The 14,333-nt window shown below is 37.5% G+C and overlaps 1 protein-coding gene across 2 annotated transcripts in view; it reads left to right on the top strand.

Annotated features, from left to right (window-relative positions):
- ppfibp2b (PPFIA binding protein 2b) overlaps positions 1-14,333 on the top strand; it is a 191,500-nt gene that overhangs the window by 93,354 nt on the left and 83,813 nt on the right. For both annotated transcript variants that reach the window (XM_030136471.1, XM_030136472.1), the window contains exons 4-5: positions 3,296-3,382; positions 8,239-8,352. In XM_030136471.1, the coding sequence (XP_029992331.1) occupies positions 3,296-3,382; positions 8,239-8,352 (201 nt within the window). The remainder of the gene's footprint in view (positions 1-3,295; positions 3,383-8,238; positions 8,353-14,333) is intronic.

Genomic DNA, 14,333 nt, shown 5'->3' with positions numbered 1-14,333 from the left:
GCAGTAAGAAAAATGCTCTTATCAAGTTTTCTTAAAATAAGAAAATGTCTAAAGATTATGAAAGCTAAAATTCTTATTTTAAGCAGAATATGCTTGTTTCAAGTCTTCATAGTAAGATTTTTTTATATATAGTATATACTGTTGTAGAAAAAATGTAGACCATCAAAAGTCATCAAAAACTATAGTTATGCAATCCAGTACTAACTCCTGTGTGTATCATGTGACTAAAACAGACAGAAAAGAAAACATGGAATGCCTAAAAGCACTGTTTTTGTCAGTACAATGCCATAGATATTGATGAAAGAACTGAAGTGATTTTGGTTATTATCAAGAAAACCATGAAAAATGAATAGATATCCGCTCTGAAATTAAACTACTATGAGCTATTTTTGTTGTTTTCATTATATTTGTCCAAACAAATGTACCTTTAGTTGTACCAGACATTAAAATGAACAAGAAATTGAAGAAAACATGGGGTGGTCTAATAATTTTGTCTGCGACTGTATATGTATAGGCAAAACTGCATAAAACAAATACAATTTCTTAAGTGCAAACAGTTACTGTGTCCTCCATACTCATCCCCCAACAGTGTAGCTTGTTTTGTTATAAATATTGCTTAAAATTAGTTGTATTATCTAAGTGGGGTCACTCAAGATGAAAATTCTTGCAACAAGTTAAATATTCTTCACGAGATTAAGTTTCAATAAGTAAATACATCTAAAAAAATTATCTTTCAAGGTAAATATTCCACATTCAAGTCACTTTATTCAAGTCAGATATTCCTTCTGTGCAGTGTGTGTGGTCTGGTTTCATGTGTTAAATTTTCACAGGTCATTACCTTCATAATATTATTTATGTTGTAGTGTTTCTCTTTCCACCAGCTGTACTTGTAAGAATTGTAGTATTTTCTCTCACTTCTGAATCCCAGAGGAGTAGAAACCACCAGCGTATCATGTTCAGCCTTCAGAGCAGGATAATCACGTTTTCCTGTATTTCTGAATGTCCCTGTTAAAAGCAGCTGTCAGAGTCAGCAGGCCTGGACACAGACCATCAGTGAATGAAGGATAATCTGACATTTGAGGAAGAAATGGAAACTGTACAGGCTACAGTATTTCAAAGTATTCTGCATGGTTTCCATTTTTATTCCTAGAGTTGCAGAACACATCATTCTACCATAACCTTAATAACTAGGAACTACAAAACTGGCAAAAGAGCTCGGGACCAAAAGGAAAACTAAACTACACAGTAAAATCTATTTTGGAGAGTTTCTATTTCTAGAACCCGATTCAACTTTTCCCTCTGTGGCACTAAAAAAAGAGAATTGTCCTTACTTATTCCAGATATGTTTTGTTAGAGATGAGTATTATACTCCTTAACATGGTCTTAACACGAGCAATATATCACCATTTAATGTCCACATTATGCTAATTCTGGACAAATAAGAGTCATGAGATGGTGTTTCATAACTTTTCATCATGTGCTTTGAGAAAAATGTGGACTTGCATGGCACTGATTCTGCCCTACGGACATGAATGAGTCTGCCACACTAGTTTATGTGTTTGACAGTTACAGTAACAGCGCAGTGAGAGATTTATCCAGTCATCTTATATTATTAAAAGGAAGTGGACTCTGTGTGTATGTATCTTCGGCCTCACATAAAATCCAGAAAGAGCTGACTGCTGCAGTTTGTCACACTTATGTGTTTTTGGTCAAGGAAGTGACTAGCGAACACGGCAAGTTGATAGGACCAGTATTTTCGGAGATAGTAATTTCTAAATACAAGGGCCTCCCAATGGCCAATTACGTTGCTATGCTCAGAATCATAGAAACACCATTGACATGGGTTACCTAGTAACAGATAGACAATAGGGCCTCATTGCCATAGTGTCAAATTTCATGTGCAGAAACAGACATGCCAGCTGAGAGGTTATTCAACTGAAAATGCCAGTGGAATTTACCAAGAAAGTCTATGTTTAGTCTATACCAGGGGTAGGCCACTTGTGGTGCTGGGGCCACATTTGGCTCTTGGGCCCTTGTCAAGTGGCTCCATGTGGCTTTGTCGAAAATATATGGAAATGTGTAACACCTTTTTTTTTTTTTTAATGACAATGAAGGTATTCATCTGTTTGCTCCATTTCTTCCATATACCAGTAGATTTTTGCTGCACCAACACAGTAATGTTTTCTTTAGTGTAGTTCTGTAATTTCTTTGTAGTTGTGTAAATTTAATGCACAGAGACTTTGATTCATCCTTGACATATTCCGTACAAACTAATCCTAAACAGTCACCCCTTTGAGGTAAAACATATAGGGATATCTTTTGGCTCCAGACAGTTTTTTTCTATTTCAGTTCTAAAATGCCTCTTTAGACAGTAAAGGTTGCCGACCCCTGGTCTATACTAACTTTTCTCAAAAGTCAGTTCTCCCCAGCATAAAAACGACCACATCTAGAACCTGTTGTTCCCCACGGATCAACGCACAAGTTAACCGATAAAGACCCAAACATCCACTGGTGACCAAAATCATTCACTGGTCTAAAATATTTAACAACTGCTAATCCACTAAACCTATCAATACATGTCAGTAATTGGTGTAAAATACAGTTTGTCACCTTTTTGTGGTCATCAGATATGACCCATTTGGACATTCAGAGGCTCCGTAGTTACCATGGAAACACTCATCTTCTACAACATTGATTCACCAGTAAAACCCATAGATTTGGATCAATGACAGTGGATGGAGACACTTATTTCATGTTCACTTAACAATATATTTTGCAGAAAAAAATATTGTTTTCTTCAGTTTTCTGTTTTGGATATGATAACCTTCAACTTTAATCTGAGCTTTATGAACATCTACATTATCAGTACATTAAATACAGGAAAATATCCACTTTTCACTTAAAAATGTAAAATATAGAGCATAATATTAGAGTAAATGGTGATAAATCACTTAAGAAAGGTTAAAAATAGAGGAAAAAATCATTCTGGAACTGCCGCAAAAGCAGCACTGGGTCTTTATGGGTTAATTATTTTTCTGGGTACAACTTTATCATAAAAGCCTGGCACGAGAAAGAAGAAGAAAGAATAAAAAATCCTTCGTTTATGGTTCCATGTGATCCAGTTGACATGAAACTAGACTGCACCTTAAAGGCATTGGGACTTCTGTCAACAACATTAATTCACCTTGAGTCCAAATCAGAAAACAATGACACCAGTCTAGTTCTGTCAACTTCACAGTATTTGAAGGCCATTCTTCAGCTCGTCACTAACCTCAGTGTGTCTGTGTCTCTCCAGGTGAACCTTTGTTCTCCGTCCAACAATGAAACCTACCAAGAACGACTGCTCCGCCTAGAGGGAGACAAGGAGTCTCTAGTATTACAGGTTTGTAGTCTGTCTGTGTGGGAGCATGTATTTCGTGTATTATGTATTTCCTGGGGATGCAGTTTATGCCGTGTTAACTTGGATCACTAAGTTTAAGGTGTACAGGGTTTCCATGGGGTCTTCAAAGGTCTTAAAAGTCTTGAAATTACAAATCTATATTTAATAGCTTAAAAAAGTCTTTGAAAGGTATTAGATTTATTTAAATTCTACAATTTCCCAGTTTAGGATCAATAAAGTCTATCTATCTGTCTGTCTTTCTTTCTTTCTTTCTTTCTTTCTTTCTTTCGTTGCCATAAACTTGTTGGCTGTATTGTGTTTAAATGTGTCTGTTAAATGTCGAAGCTGCAAAGAAAGTACCATTAGTCGACTCAGTTCCACCCATTCCAACCCGACAATTTATATTGAAATTAGGAACCAGTTATCGTTAACTTTGCATCCCCCACTGACAAATTTGAATGCAATAAGCATTCAGAAGTGGTCATCTACATGTATGTTTGTTTTTGTCGGTTTACAGTGTCATTCATGTTTCATTTGTGACTAATTGTCATCAAAATCTACTGCAGATATCCATATTTTTTCATATATGCCATATAGGGATGTTTGATTCGGTATGTTTATGTATGCCTTGTATATTTGTATGAGCAAAACAAAATAAAAATTAAGTTTAAAAAATAAAAAAAAAATTCAAGTTCAATTGAACTTGTTGAAACCTGTAGGAACCCTTGGTTTAAAAATAGTTAAAGTTAGGGTTGGGTTGGCTCTGAGTGTCTGTCTGTGTTTAGTTTATGACAGGCTTAGTCCAAGAAACATTAACATGTGAATGTGTAACAGCTCATGAAAATCTCTCTCAGTCACTTTTAAAGGAAACTCTAGCGTACTTGCTTTTTAAAATCCACCTCCTTTCAAATATCCATTTTTCTTCTTGTCCATTCAGTGAAATTTAGGTTTAACTGAACAGATTAATGTCTGTGTAGAGTTTAACACTAGGCAGATTTCTGTCCAAATGTCTCACAAATCTCAAAAAATATCCATAAGAAAATGTGAATTTATGTGTTTTGACCCACTTCTATTCTTTAAAATCTTCAGTTTGTTTCTGTAGCTCTTCACACACGGTGATGTTCCATTATTGTTTCCGTCTACGAGTAATTCAGGGAATGCCGGAGTCAGAATCAACGCCATACTTTAAACATCCAAGTATCTGATAAATATGTTTCTATTGCAGTTATTCATATTCAATATTTTTTTTTTTGTGTGTATCTCCAAACTGTAAATGGCCAAAAAAAAAAAAAAGGCAGAAGGGCACACATCTACTATATACATTATGTTGTTGACTTTCATTCTTACTGTAATTTTCAGTAATTCCATGACCTCATCTGTGTTTTTATTTTACAGTTGTGGAAAAAATTATTAGACCACCCTTGTTTTCTTCAATTTCTTGTTCATTTTAATGCCTGGTACAACTAAAGGTACATTTGTTTGGACAAATATAATGATAACAAGAAAAATAGCTCATAGTAGTTTAATTTCAGAGCTGATATCTATCCATTTTCCATGGTTTTCTTGATAATAACCAAAATCACTTCAGTTCTTCCATCAATATCTATGGCATTGTACTGACAAAAACACTGTTTTTAGACATTCCATGTTTTCTTTTCTGTCTGTTTTAGTCACATGATACACACAGGAGTTAGAACTTGATTGCATAACCATTGTTTTTGGTGACTTTTAATGGTCTAATAATTTTTTCTGTGACTGTACATTACGTTGCTGACTTTTGCTCTTACTGTAATTTTCAGTAATTCCATGACCTCATCTGTGTCTTTATTATAGTTTTCACCTCTAGTGGCAGAAATTATTTACTGTAATTGTCGCAATGTTGATGAACCTAAAGTGATTCATCAGATGCTCAGGATTTTTCATTTTTAACCCTGTAAACCCTGAACCATTAAATCAATGACAGAAAATTCCAGTTCTTTGAAACTAGAGCTGTTATTGGTCCTTCTGAACAAGGAAGAAAAATGTTTTTCAAATACCAATTTCCATGTATGAGTTTTCAATTTTGTATCTTATTTGATACATTGGGTCTCAATGCATAATACAACACAAACATGTCTAACAAATTGGTAATTCCTTTTCAAAACTGGCAAAGTTCTGCCTCCTTCCTCATTAATGACAGTCTTGTAGTGTCACTGGAAAGGCCTCTGGTGAACGAATCCCCCCCCCCCCCCGGTGGATTATCTGTGTATTGCATGCATCTAATTGTATACATCAGGTTTTTCAAGAAAAAGAAATATCACACTGATCATGTAGAGGGCTTCAAAACTCATGTATCAAATATGATACGTTTGGCATTATAAGGTTAACAATATCATTGAACGCCTCGTGGAAAAAAATTTACCCATAACAGCAACATATTTCATTACTTCATATGTTGACGGATACAGTCAAACTGCAGTTAAACATTTATTCGTCCTTGATTCATACACAGTCAAGACAATAATAATTGTAGTTTAGTTGTTATGTATTTTGACATAATTATTTCAACCTCTGCCATGAGTCGTTGAGCCAGGGGATTTGTCTGGAGGGATTGGTGCCACACTGGAAAAACAGCTCAGTTTGTCATCTTTAATCAGGCTACTTTGGATATTTCATGTTACTTCACAACAAAACAAGCCCGGACACCTTCAAACCGTCTGAGCGGGTGTTTACAGTAACCACTGCCGCGCTAAAGCAGAAGATTATACATCTGTACAGTGTGTGATGTCAACAGGCTGTGAGCTGTTATCAGTTTAATAGCTGCTTAAGAATCCGTCTGCATTCTTTCTTCTTCTATCTCAGATTTGTCTTTAAATATTGTCTGTGTGTGTTTTAGCTTTCTGCTGAGTTTATGTGATTTCTCCGCCCGCCTCCGTGACTCCTATTTCTAAAGTCAACGCAAAGTTCACGTCTCATTTTGAGCCACAAGCCTTGACACACACACCTACTCGCTACGCATTCCTTGTCTGACGTCCGCTGTGATTGGCTGGTGACTAAACTGACCGGGGCTTGCTTTCCCCCCAACAGAAGATTTAATTGGCTGTTGACAGGTTGCCCCCTCTGTGGGTCATTGCTTCACTTTCCCTTCACCTGACTCTCCTTCAGGACTCTCCTTCAGACGTGTTGTCAAGTGTGTGTGTGTAGTGTGTGTGTGTGTGTGTAGTGTGTCTGTGTGTGTGTGTATGTGTGTGTGTTGCTTCCCTGCTGGTCAGAGGGAAACATTCACCTCTATTTGTGGCTCAACAGCGGAGCACAGCATAGGTAAGACACTGACTTTTGAAGAGTTTCTGCTCAATTTCCTTTAGGATTAGAAGTTTGTTTGTCATTATAAGGCCTTGAATCACATTTTAATAGTTAAATGGTTTTTCAACAAGTTATAGTAATGCTGTGAAGTGTCTAAAAATGACCATATCAGAATCCTATATATGTGTTCATTCACTAACTTATTGATAGGAAAGAGTTAACGTTAGTATAACTGACATCTACATGCTACTAGATCAATGACTCACTTCCCCTTTGCAACATCTCTGTGTCTTGTTTTATTTGTGATCAGAAGTGAAATAACCAAACATATTGTAGTAGGTAGTTGCTCTGTGAGATAGGACATGGCTTCAGGGGCAACAATTAAAGAAGATGAAGTGACAGAGAATCAGGTGCCGTCAGAGGGATTGGCAGCGTTTTAAAGAACAGGAGACTTGTAGGATAGGTGTGTTTTTGAGAAGACGCCAGTGTGTTGTCAGGGTGATATTAGTCAATGTGCAGTGCATTCCGGAGTGACAGACTGCTGAGTTAATATGTGTTGTAGTGGAGATGAGGAGTGTCAGGAAGATGGGTGTTTGTTTGATGTGGATGTGAAGACCGTACTTACATGCTTGTATATGTGAAAGTTGTCGACCAAAAACATAAAACATTACTAAGACATACTTTACCAGTTATTTAGTTACGACATTATTGTGTGTCTTACTTTAGAGGATGCAGTAAAATGCCCCAAAGAAGTGGATGTAGCCAAAATGACATCATCTGTTGGTTTGTTGACTACTGTTTTGAAGCATTGGTTTGGATTTTTAACCAGTATCATCTTGGCTTTTTTGGATGTGACCATACCAGGAAATGCTGTGTAAAACACTACAAAGTAATTTCAGCTACAAGCTAACAAAATGTTAACACATACATACATACATACAGTAATACAGAAGTAATGTAAAGTATTAATGCATTTTTTAATAGGCTAGCTAACCATGTAATGCATTATCATGTTGATGCTAATGCTCTATTGTAGCTATGTAAGGCTAACAGGCTAGGTGTTTTAATTTACAAAAAAAAATACCAGTAATCATCTTGAAAGATTTTTGTTACAAAATCATTTGACAGTCAAGTTGTCTGTCAAGAAAATATGTTTTTGTCAATAGGCAGAAGCTCTGAAAGCTCAGGATACACCTATCTTTCACTCAAAGCAGACATAATTAATCAGTGTTTAATTATGAAAAACCAAACTAAGCGGTTTTAGAATATGAATGAATACGTGAATTATACAAAAACCTTGTGAACTTGTGACAAATGGGGAAAGTGGCTGTAGAGATTGAGAGTGTTTTGTTTTTTTTTTTTAAATTTTTGTACCGGGTTGTAAATGTGTTTATTTCTGCTTAAAGTTGGACTTTTTTACACTAGGGTCTGGACCTTTGGAGTCGGCCTCAAGTGGACAAGTTTGGTGCTTCCGCATTGTCTGTTGCCGCTTGTTTTCCACACAAATGTTCTTGGTTCTATGTACATCATTCTGCACTGTGTATGTTCTAATGGAGAATGAATGTGTCTCCCATTAGGTGAGCGTTCTGACAGACCAGGTGGAGGCCCAGGGAGAGAAGATCCGAGATCTTGAAAGCTCACTAGAGGAACACCGGCAGAAACTGTCTTCGACTGAGGAGATGCTGCAACAGGTAATACACACATTACACATTAGCAAAGTGTCATCCTGTTCTTCTACAGATCAGTAAAGTCAGGTGAACTATAACAACTATAGATCCATTATGGAAAAGCTATTGTCTGGGTTTTTAGATTAATATAGTTTGACTAATAATGTGAATAAACTACATTTACTCAAACATGTTCAGGCTTTATAGTAATTAAAATAAAATGGAAACAACAAAATTAAAATTGTGTCTAACATTAATTCTAAATGGTCGAGGCTCTGAGCTCAGTATATGACCTTGGCAGAATGTTTCAGCTGTTGCCAAAGAGGATGTAGAAATGCCACAGTAGAAGTGTTACTGTACATGAATAAATAAAGGAGTGGCTCCATGTTTCACTGAGGGCATTTGACTGTGACTTCACCCCGTTGACCTCCTCTGACTCATCACCAGTTCAGTTATGTGCTCAGTTTAAGACAAGAAGCAACAAGAACAAGTCCTGTTTACAGGTCAAAGATCAACTTAATCTGTTTCTGCAATCTGTTTTCCAGACTAAACGACGTTTACTCTCAAAACAAACTCTTTTCTCTGCTAATAGCTTTTATGTAATAGGTTTAAAGAGTTGATATTAGTCCAATTTCCATCCAAATGTATTTAAAAAATGGGCATAAGGAGATGAAAATTTTATATTCACTGCTGGCACAAAAATAATAATAACAACAATACCATTCAATAACATGCTACTGGAGCTGTTGATGGACTTGTCATTACATTTTCTATTTTGTGAAAAGCCTGAATCTAGCTTTAGCTTTACCAACTGGACTTGTTTAAAGGGAACCTGTAGTGAATTTTCACTGCTAGCTATTTCCAAAAGATCACATATAATACTAGCGGTCCTGTTCGGTCACTTACATCATAGCATGTTGTCAAATACACGCGAGTACTAAGTCACTGCTCTGTCAGTCATTTCATTCCATTTCATTTATTAAGATCCCCATTAGCAACTGAAACATTAGTTGCTATTCTTCCTGGGGTCTCCTCTACCTTACATTACAATTTTAATTATTTACATTAATAATATGTAATTATAAATAGTCAGGCATGATCAGCGACATGTTTACCCCATGCAGCAGACACCAGTTTAAGATGTCACATTATCGACCAGTGCTAGGTCACGTGTCTAAGACAATGGTAGAATGCAAAGCCTACAGTTGCACAAACAAGCATGAACATGTGCTTTCCACTCAGTTTTGCTCAGTGACTGCTGCCTGTTTACTCACACTCATCACCCAGAAACAACAACGGTACATCACTTCTGGTCAGCAATGGCTGCCCCCCATAGGTTCTGCCCCCGCCCCTTAATTCACATAATAAAAACTTTCAGTGTGGTGCATTTATGGGGATTTTTTAACTGAATTTGCACCTCCCTTGCTTATAAATAATGTGTATGTTGGTCTGTGTTTTACACAGTATACAGGTACACTTTAAAACTAAAATTGGAAGGAGAAAACCTGTGCACACTCGCGACCAGAGGCACTAAACCCACTGCAGCACAGGTAGACATCTGATGCTTATTGTTGTTGTTGCATCACTTTAAACTCTTTCACTTCCTTCTCGCAATTTTCCACAGCCTTTTGTTGGTCTTCATGTCAGTGTCTCATTGACATTTCCCAAATTTGAAAGTTGAAATGATTTCTGTGCATTATTATTATATATTTTCTAAGTCTGTTTCCATTGCATTCCCTCACAAGGAATAAACAGCTCAGAAAATGGATGAATGGATCTAATTTTCATCAATCCATTCACTTTCAAAATTCCTTGAGATACAAATGGAAATGCACTTAGTGTTACCAAGTCCTAAAATTGTTACAGTCAGTTTTGATTGGCCCTGGACAAAACATTTTGATCTGTAATTATGTGCACATGGGTCCAGTGGAATCTAAAGGCCATGTACAGTGTCACTGACTCAGGGAAGATACAGGACAGATAGTGGTGTGACAAGAAGCCAACAGAACTTGTAGCCATCTCTTTGAAGGGGAGTTAAATAATCCAGATCACTCACTCCATCATCGTGCCTCCAATCCCAAGTGTGCACAGGTTTTCTTCTTCCAATTTTAGTCTTAAAAAGTCCTAAATCTAACTTGCCGTAAGCTGTAGGAACCCTGTTTACGAACAGCCCTGACAATGAAAAACTTCACTTTTGACATGTGATGAGTTCATGATTGTTGAGTTTGGCATCTGAGGTGCCAGTGGGTGGATGAGACTGCCACCCCTGGGATAACAGGTACCTGTCTTTCAAACACAAGTAGGTCAAAAAACGTTAAACACTGCTACTTAGTTATCAGGTGAAGAAATGGCAAACACTGAGACTCTTCAGATTGTTCCAGTTATGGTGCTTGACGTCACTAATGAGGCAAACTCATGAGCTTTGCCAGGCTGGACACCACAAAACCACAGCTCTGTGTCTCATAGAATCAAGCCTCTGTTGAGACGTCTCAACAGGCTCTTTGTCCTCTTGGTTGTCAACACCAAAGAGAATAAGCCACAGCCCCAAAATAAACACCCCCACCAGGGTTGTGACGTTTAGCATCTTTATCCAGTCGCCTTTTATAATCCACTAATATATGCTGTGTCTGTGCTGGTTTGGAAGAGGTAGGAAAACATGACAGGAATTGAAAGAAGAGGAAGGGAGTTTACTTCAGAGTTGCTAGCATCACTTATTGATGCAAAGTGAATTTTGAATTGCAGGATTTGTATTTAAAAAAAAAAAACGTGTCATGTTATTACTGCAGTCATATGTCAGCACTTTGCTATGCACTTAATAAGACACACATGTACGGCACTAACAGTTGTGTTCATGAAGCTCTTAATCTCTACCTGCAGCTGCCTCTGATCGTCTTTGCCATAACTTTTGACTTATGGTTGTAAATTTTGGGGTTTTATTGGATTCAGTTGTGCAGCTTGTGTCCCAGTGTGTGTATGTGTGTTTTTCTGTGTGTTATGTGGTCCCATTTTAGTTAACGACTGCTGGTCAAATAGCTAACGTGATATGGGATGTTTGCTGGGAGAGACGAAGGTGGGGCGTAGACAAAGATAACGGTCGTTTTTGTTGTATTTGTGTGACTGCAGTAACATTGGAAACTGGCCTCTTATGAGCAGTGTTAGGAGAAATGCGTGACAAAAGTAATGCGTTACAGTAACAGATTACTTTTTGCTGTAACACAGTAGTGTCAGACATTACTAATCAATTTTCAGTAGAATTTTACTCGGTACATATTCAGTAGCGCTTGCTTTATACCACTCTTTTCACCCATAATTTAATTGCTCAAATGAAAAAAAAAAACAGCAAGACCATGAGACCTTAAGGAATCAAAAATGGGAAAGGTCTATGTCCTTTTGGTGTTCAGCCAATGGGTGAAGACGACAGAAGATAGTACATTGTCCACATGGACGTATGCTCATTACTAACCCTAATCCTGCTTTAAGAAGCTAGTTAGCATGATCCCTGTGATCAGCAATGACAAGGGAAGCTAACGTTTCTATGACTAGTTGGAATTCTTTATCGATTGTGGATTTATTCAAAGGTGTCCTCAGTGCCACGCCCCCTGCTTGAACATGTAAAATGTTGCAAAAAAATGCAAGCTTTCCTGCTGGGATTCAAACGTCATAGACTGTAGTGTTATTTACTGAGCTATCCGTCCACATGTACAGTCGTGGAAAAAATTATTAGACCACCCTTATTTTCTTCAATTTCTTGTTCATTCTAATGCCTGGTACAACTAAAGGTACATTTATTTGGACAAATGTAATGATAACAAGAAAAATAGCTCATAGTAGTTTAATTTCAGAGCTGATATCTATCCATTTTCCATGTTTTCTTGATAAATAACCAAAATCACTTCAGTTCTTACATCAATAGCTATGTCATTGTACTGACAAAAACGGTGCTTTTAGGCATTCCATGGTTTCTTTTCTGTCTGTTTTAGTCACATGATACACACAGGAGTTAGTACTTGATTGCATAACCATTGTTTCTGATGACTTTTGATGGTCTAATAATTTTTTCCGCGACTGTACTTCAAGGAGGGGTTGGTTTCTATTGCGGACATGCCTCTATGACGAGAGTCTGTATGCAACTCAAAAGTAATACAGGAGACATGTAATGCATTACAATTTGGAAACAGGAATACTGTAAGGTAAGGAATTACTTTTAAATAACAGTAACAAGTAATCAATAGTGAATTACAGTTTGGAAGTAACTTGCACAACACTGGTAATGAGCCATATGAGCTCTTACATCTGTGCCTCTTAAATCAATAATTAGAACGATGACAACATGTCTGCTGCAAAGCGTCTGTGCCATCACCACTGTCTTTAGTGTTTATAGTAGTGAAAGAGAGGGCGTAAAAAACAGACAGAGAGAGATAAAAGCAGAGTCCATCCAGCCATGTAACATTATGTGTCAGTGCTGCAGGGCTGCTTCATGCTGTGAGAACCACAACTAATCCAATCAGAAACAGGCCTTAGTCAGCAGCACACATACACAGTACAGTGCTCATATCCTAAAGGAGATCCTCCCACTCATGTAGTCACACTGTGACTGTGTCCTACTGGGCTTTTATTTAGTCACAGAAATTACTGTATTGAGACATTTGTTGTCCAAGGCTTACACTGTTGTTGTTGTATAGCATCCCTGACAAGACGCAATGTGCACGCAAGTAATTAGTTAAAGCAAGACTGAACATTACACATTAAAACATGTTTGTTTGTTTTTTTTAGCTGTATGGAGCAGTGGTGTAACTGAACTGGGATGAAACAAAAAAAATGGTGGTAAAAATACACAGAAAAATCACTGTAAATGGCTTAACTCATCACTTCCTGTTTTAAAATATTCTTCAGCCTTCCCAGGTGTAGCCTCTTACACCTGATTGGCAGTTCTGTCTGTGTTGCCATGGTAATACAACACAACTTGTAGCAATACACACATTCAATGCATCCATGTACCCAGAAGAACATCTGCTAAAAGCTCAACAAAACAAATTTTCAGAAAACAGAACACAATCAAACAAGCAAATATCTAAAACAAGCTAACGGTCTGAGATCAACATGTGTCATAAATAATTTCATTAAACAGTGGTTCTTTACTGGGGGGGCAAGCACCGATGTATGACAGAGACACGTACTCCACCCCCCGGTCGCAAATTTGTTTTTGGGGGCGGCAGGTGGGAAATGATGAGGCGAAGGGGGCTTTATCTACAGAGCTACAGGATATAACCCTTAATGTCCTCCACATACAGGTTCATTGCGTTATGTTTAGAATAATGTCGCATCCCAAATTTTTTTTTTTTTTTTGGGATTGGGGGGCGGCAGGAGGTTCATGATGCTGTTAGTGGGCCTTTGTTGAGAAACACTGTCATATACCACACACCAATGAGACAAACTTTGCAGCCCTAAGCTAACACTAAGCAGATGTAAAAGTACAATTATTATTTCTCTTCCGCCAAAACTCACTGAACGAGATAAAGAACAAAAATAAAGGTCACATTATGAAGCGATGATTAGAAATATTGGCTGAATTCCAACCCACCCCTTGGCTCCTTCCCCTTACCCCTCACGTGAAGGGGTAGTGTTGTCTCTATTCTCGATTAGTTGGATGGCAAGGGCTAAGGCAGAGGGCTGTTTGGCCTTAGAAATGGAGATTTTTCAGGACCACACTACAAACTAAGGGGTAGGAGAAATTTCCCATAATTCTGTTTGAATCATTGGCAAGATGGAGGGAAACGCAGCCAAAAAGTGCAGCAGTGTGATGAAAGAAACACATAAATGTATGTATTTTCATAGTAAACAACTTGATCGACTGTTTAATGCCGCTTCAGTGTGTTATAGATCGCATTTCTGCGGTTTATAGTTGATAGCCGCAAAAAGATGACCAAAGCCCATTGAACAGAGATGGTTACAGCTACTGACGGCATGGGGAATACGTTAGTATCATACTTGGTCAGCTTGCCCTT

This window comes from Sphaeramia orbicularis, chromosome 6 (assembly GCF_902148855.1).
Source record: "Sphaeramia orbicularis chromosome 6, fSphaOr1.1, whole genome shotgun sequence".
Taxonomy (NCBI): Eukaryota; Metazoa; Chordata; class Actinopteri; order Kurtiformes; family Apogonidae; genus Sphaeramia; species Sphaeramia orbicularis.
The sequence above is the reverse complement of the archived record's forward strand: the minus strand, read 5'-3'. Positions and strand labels throughout refer to the sequence as shown.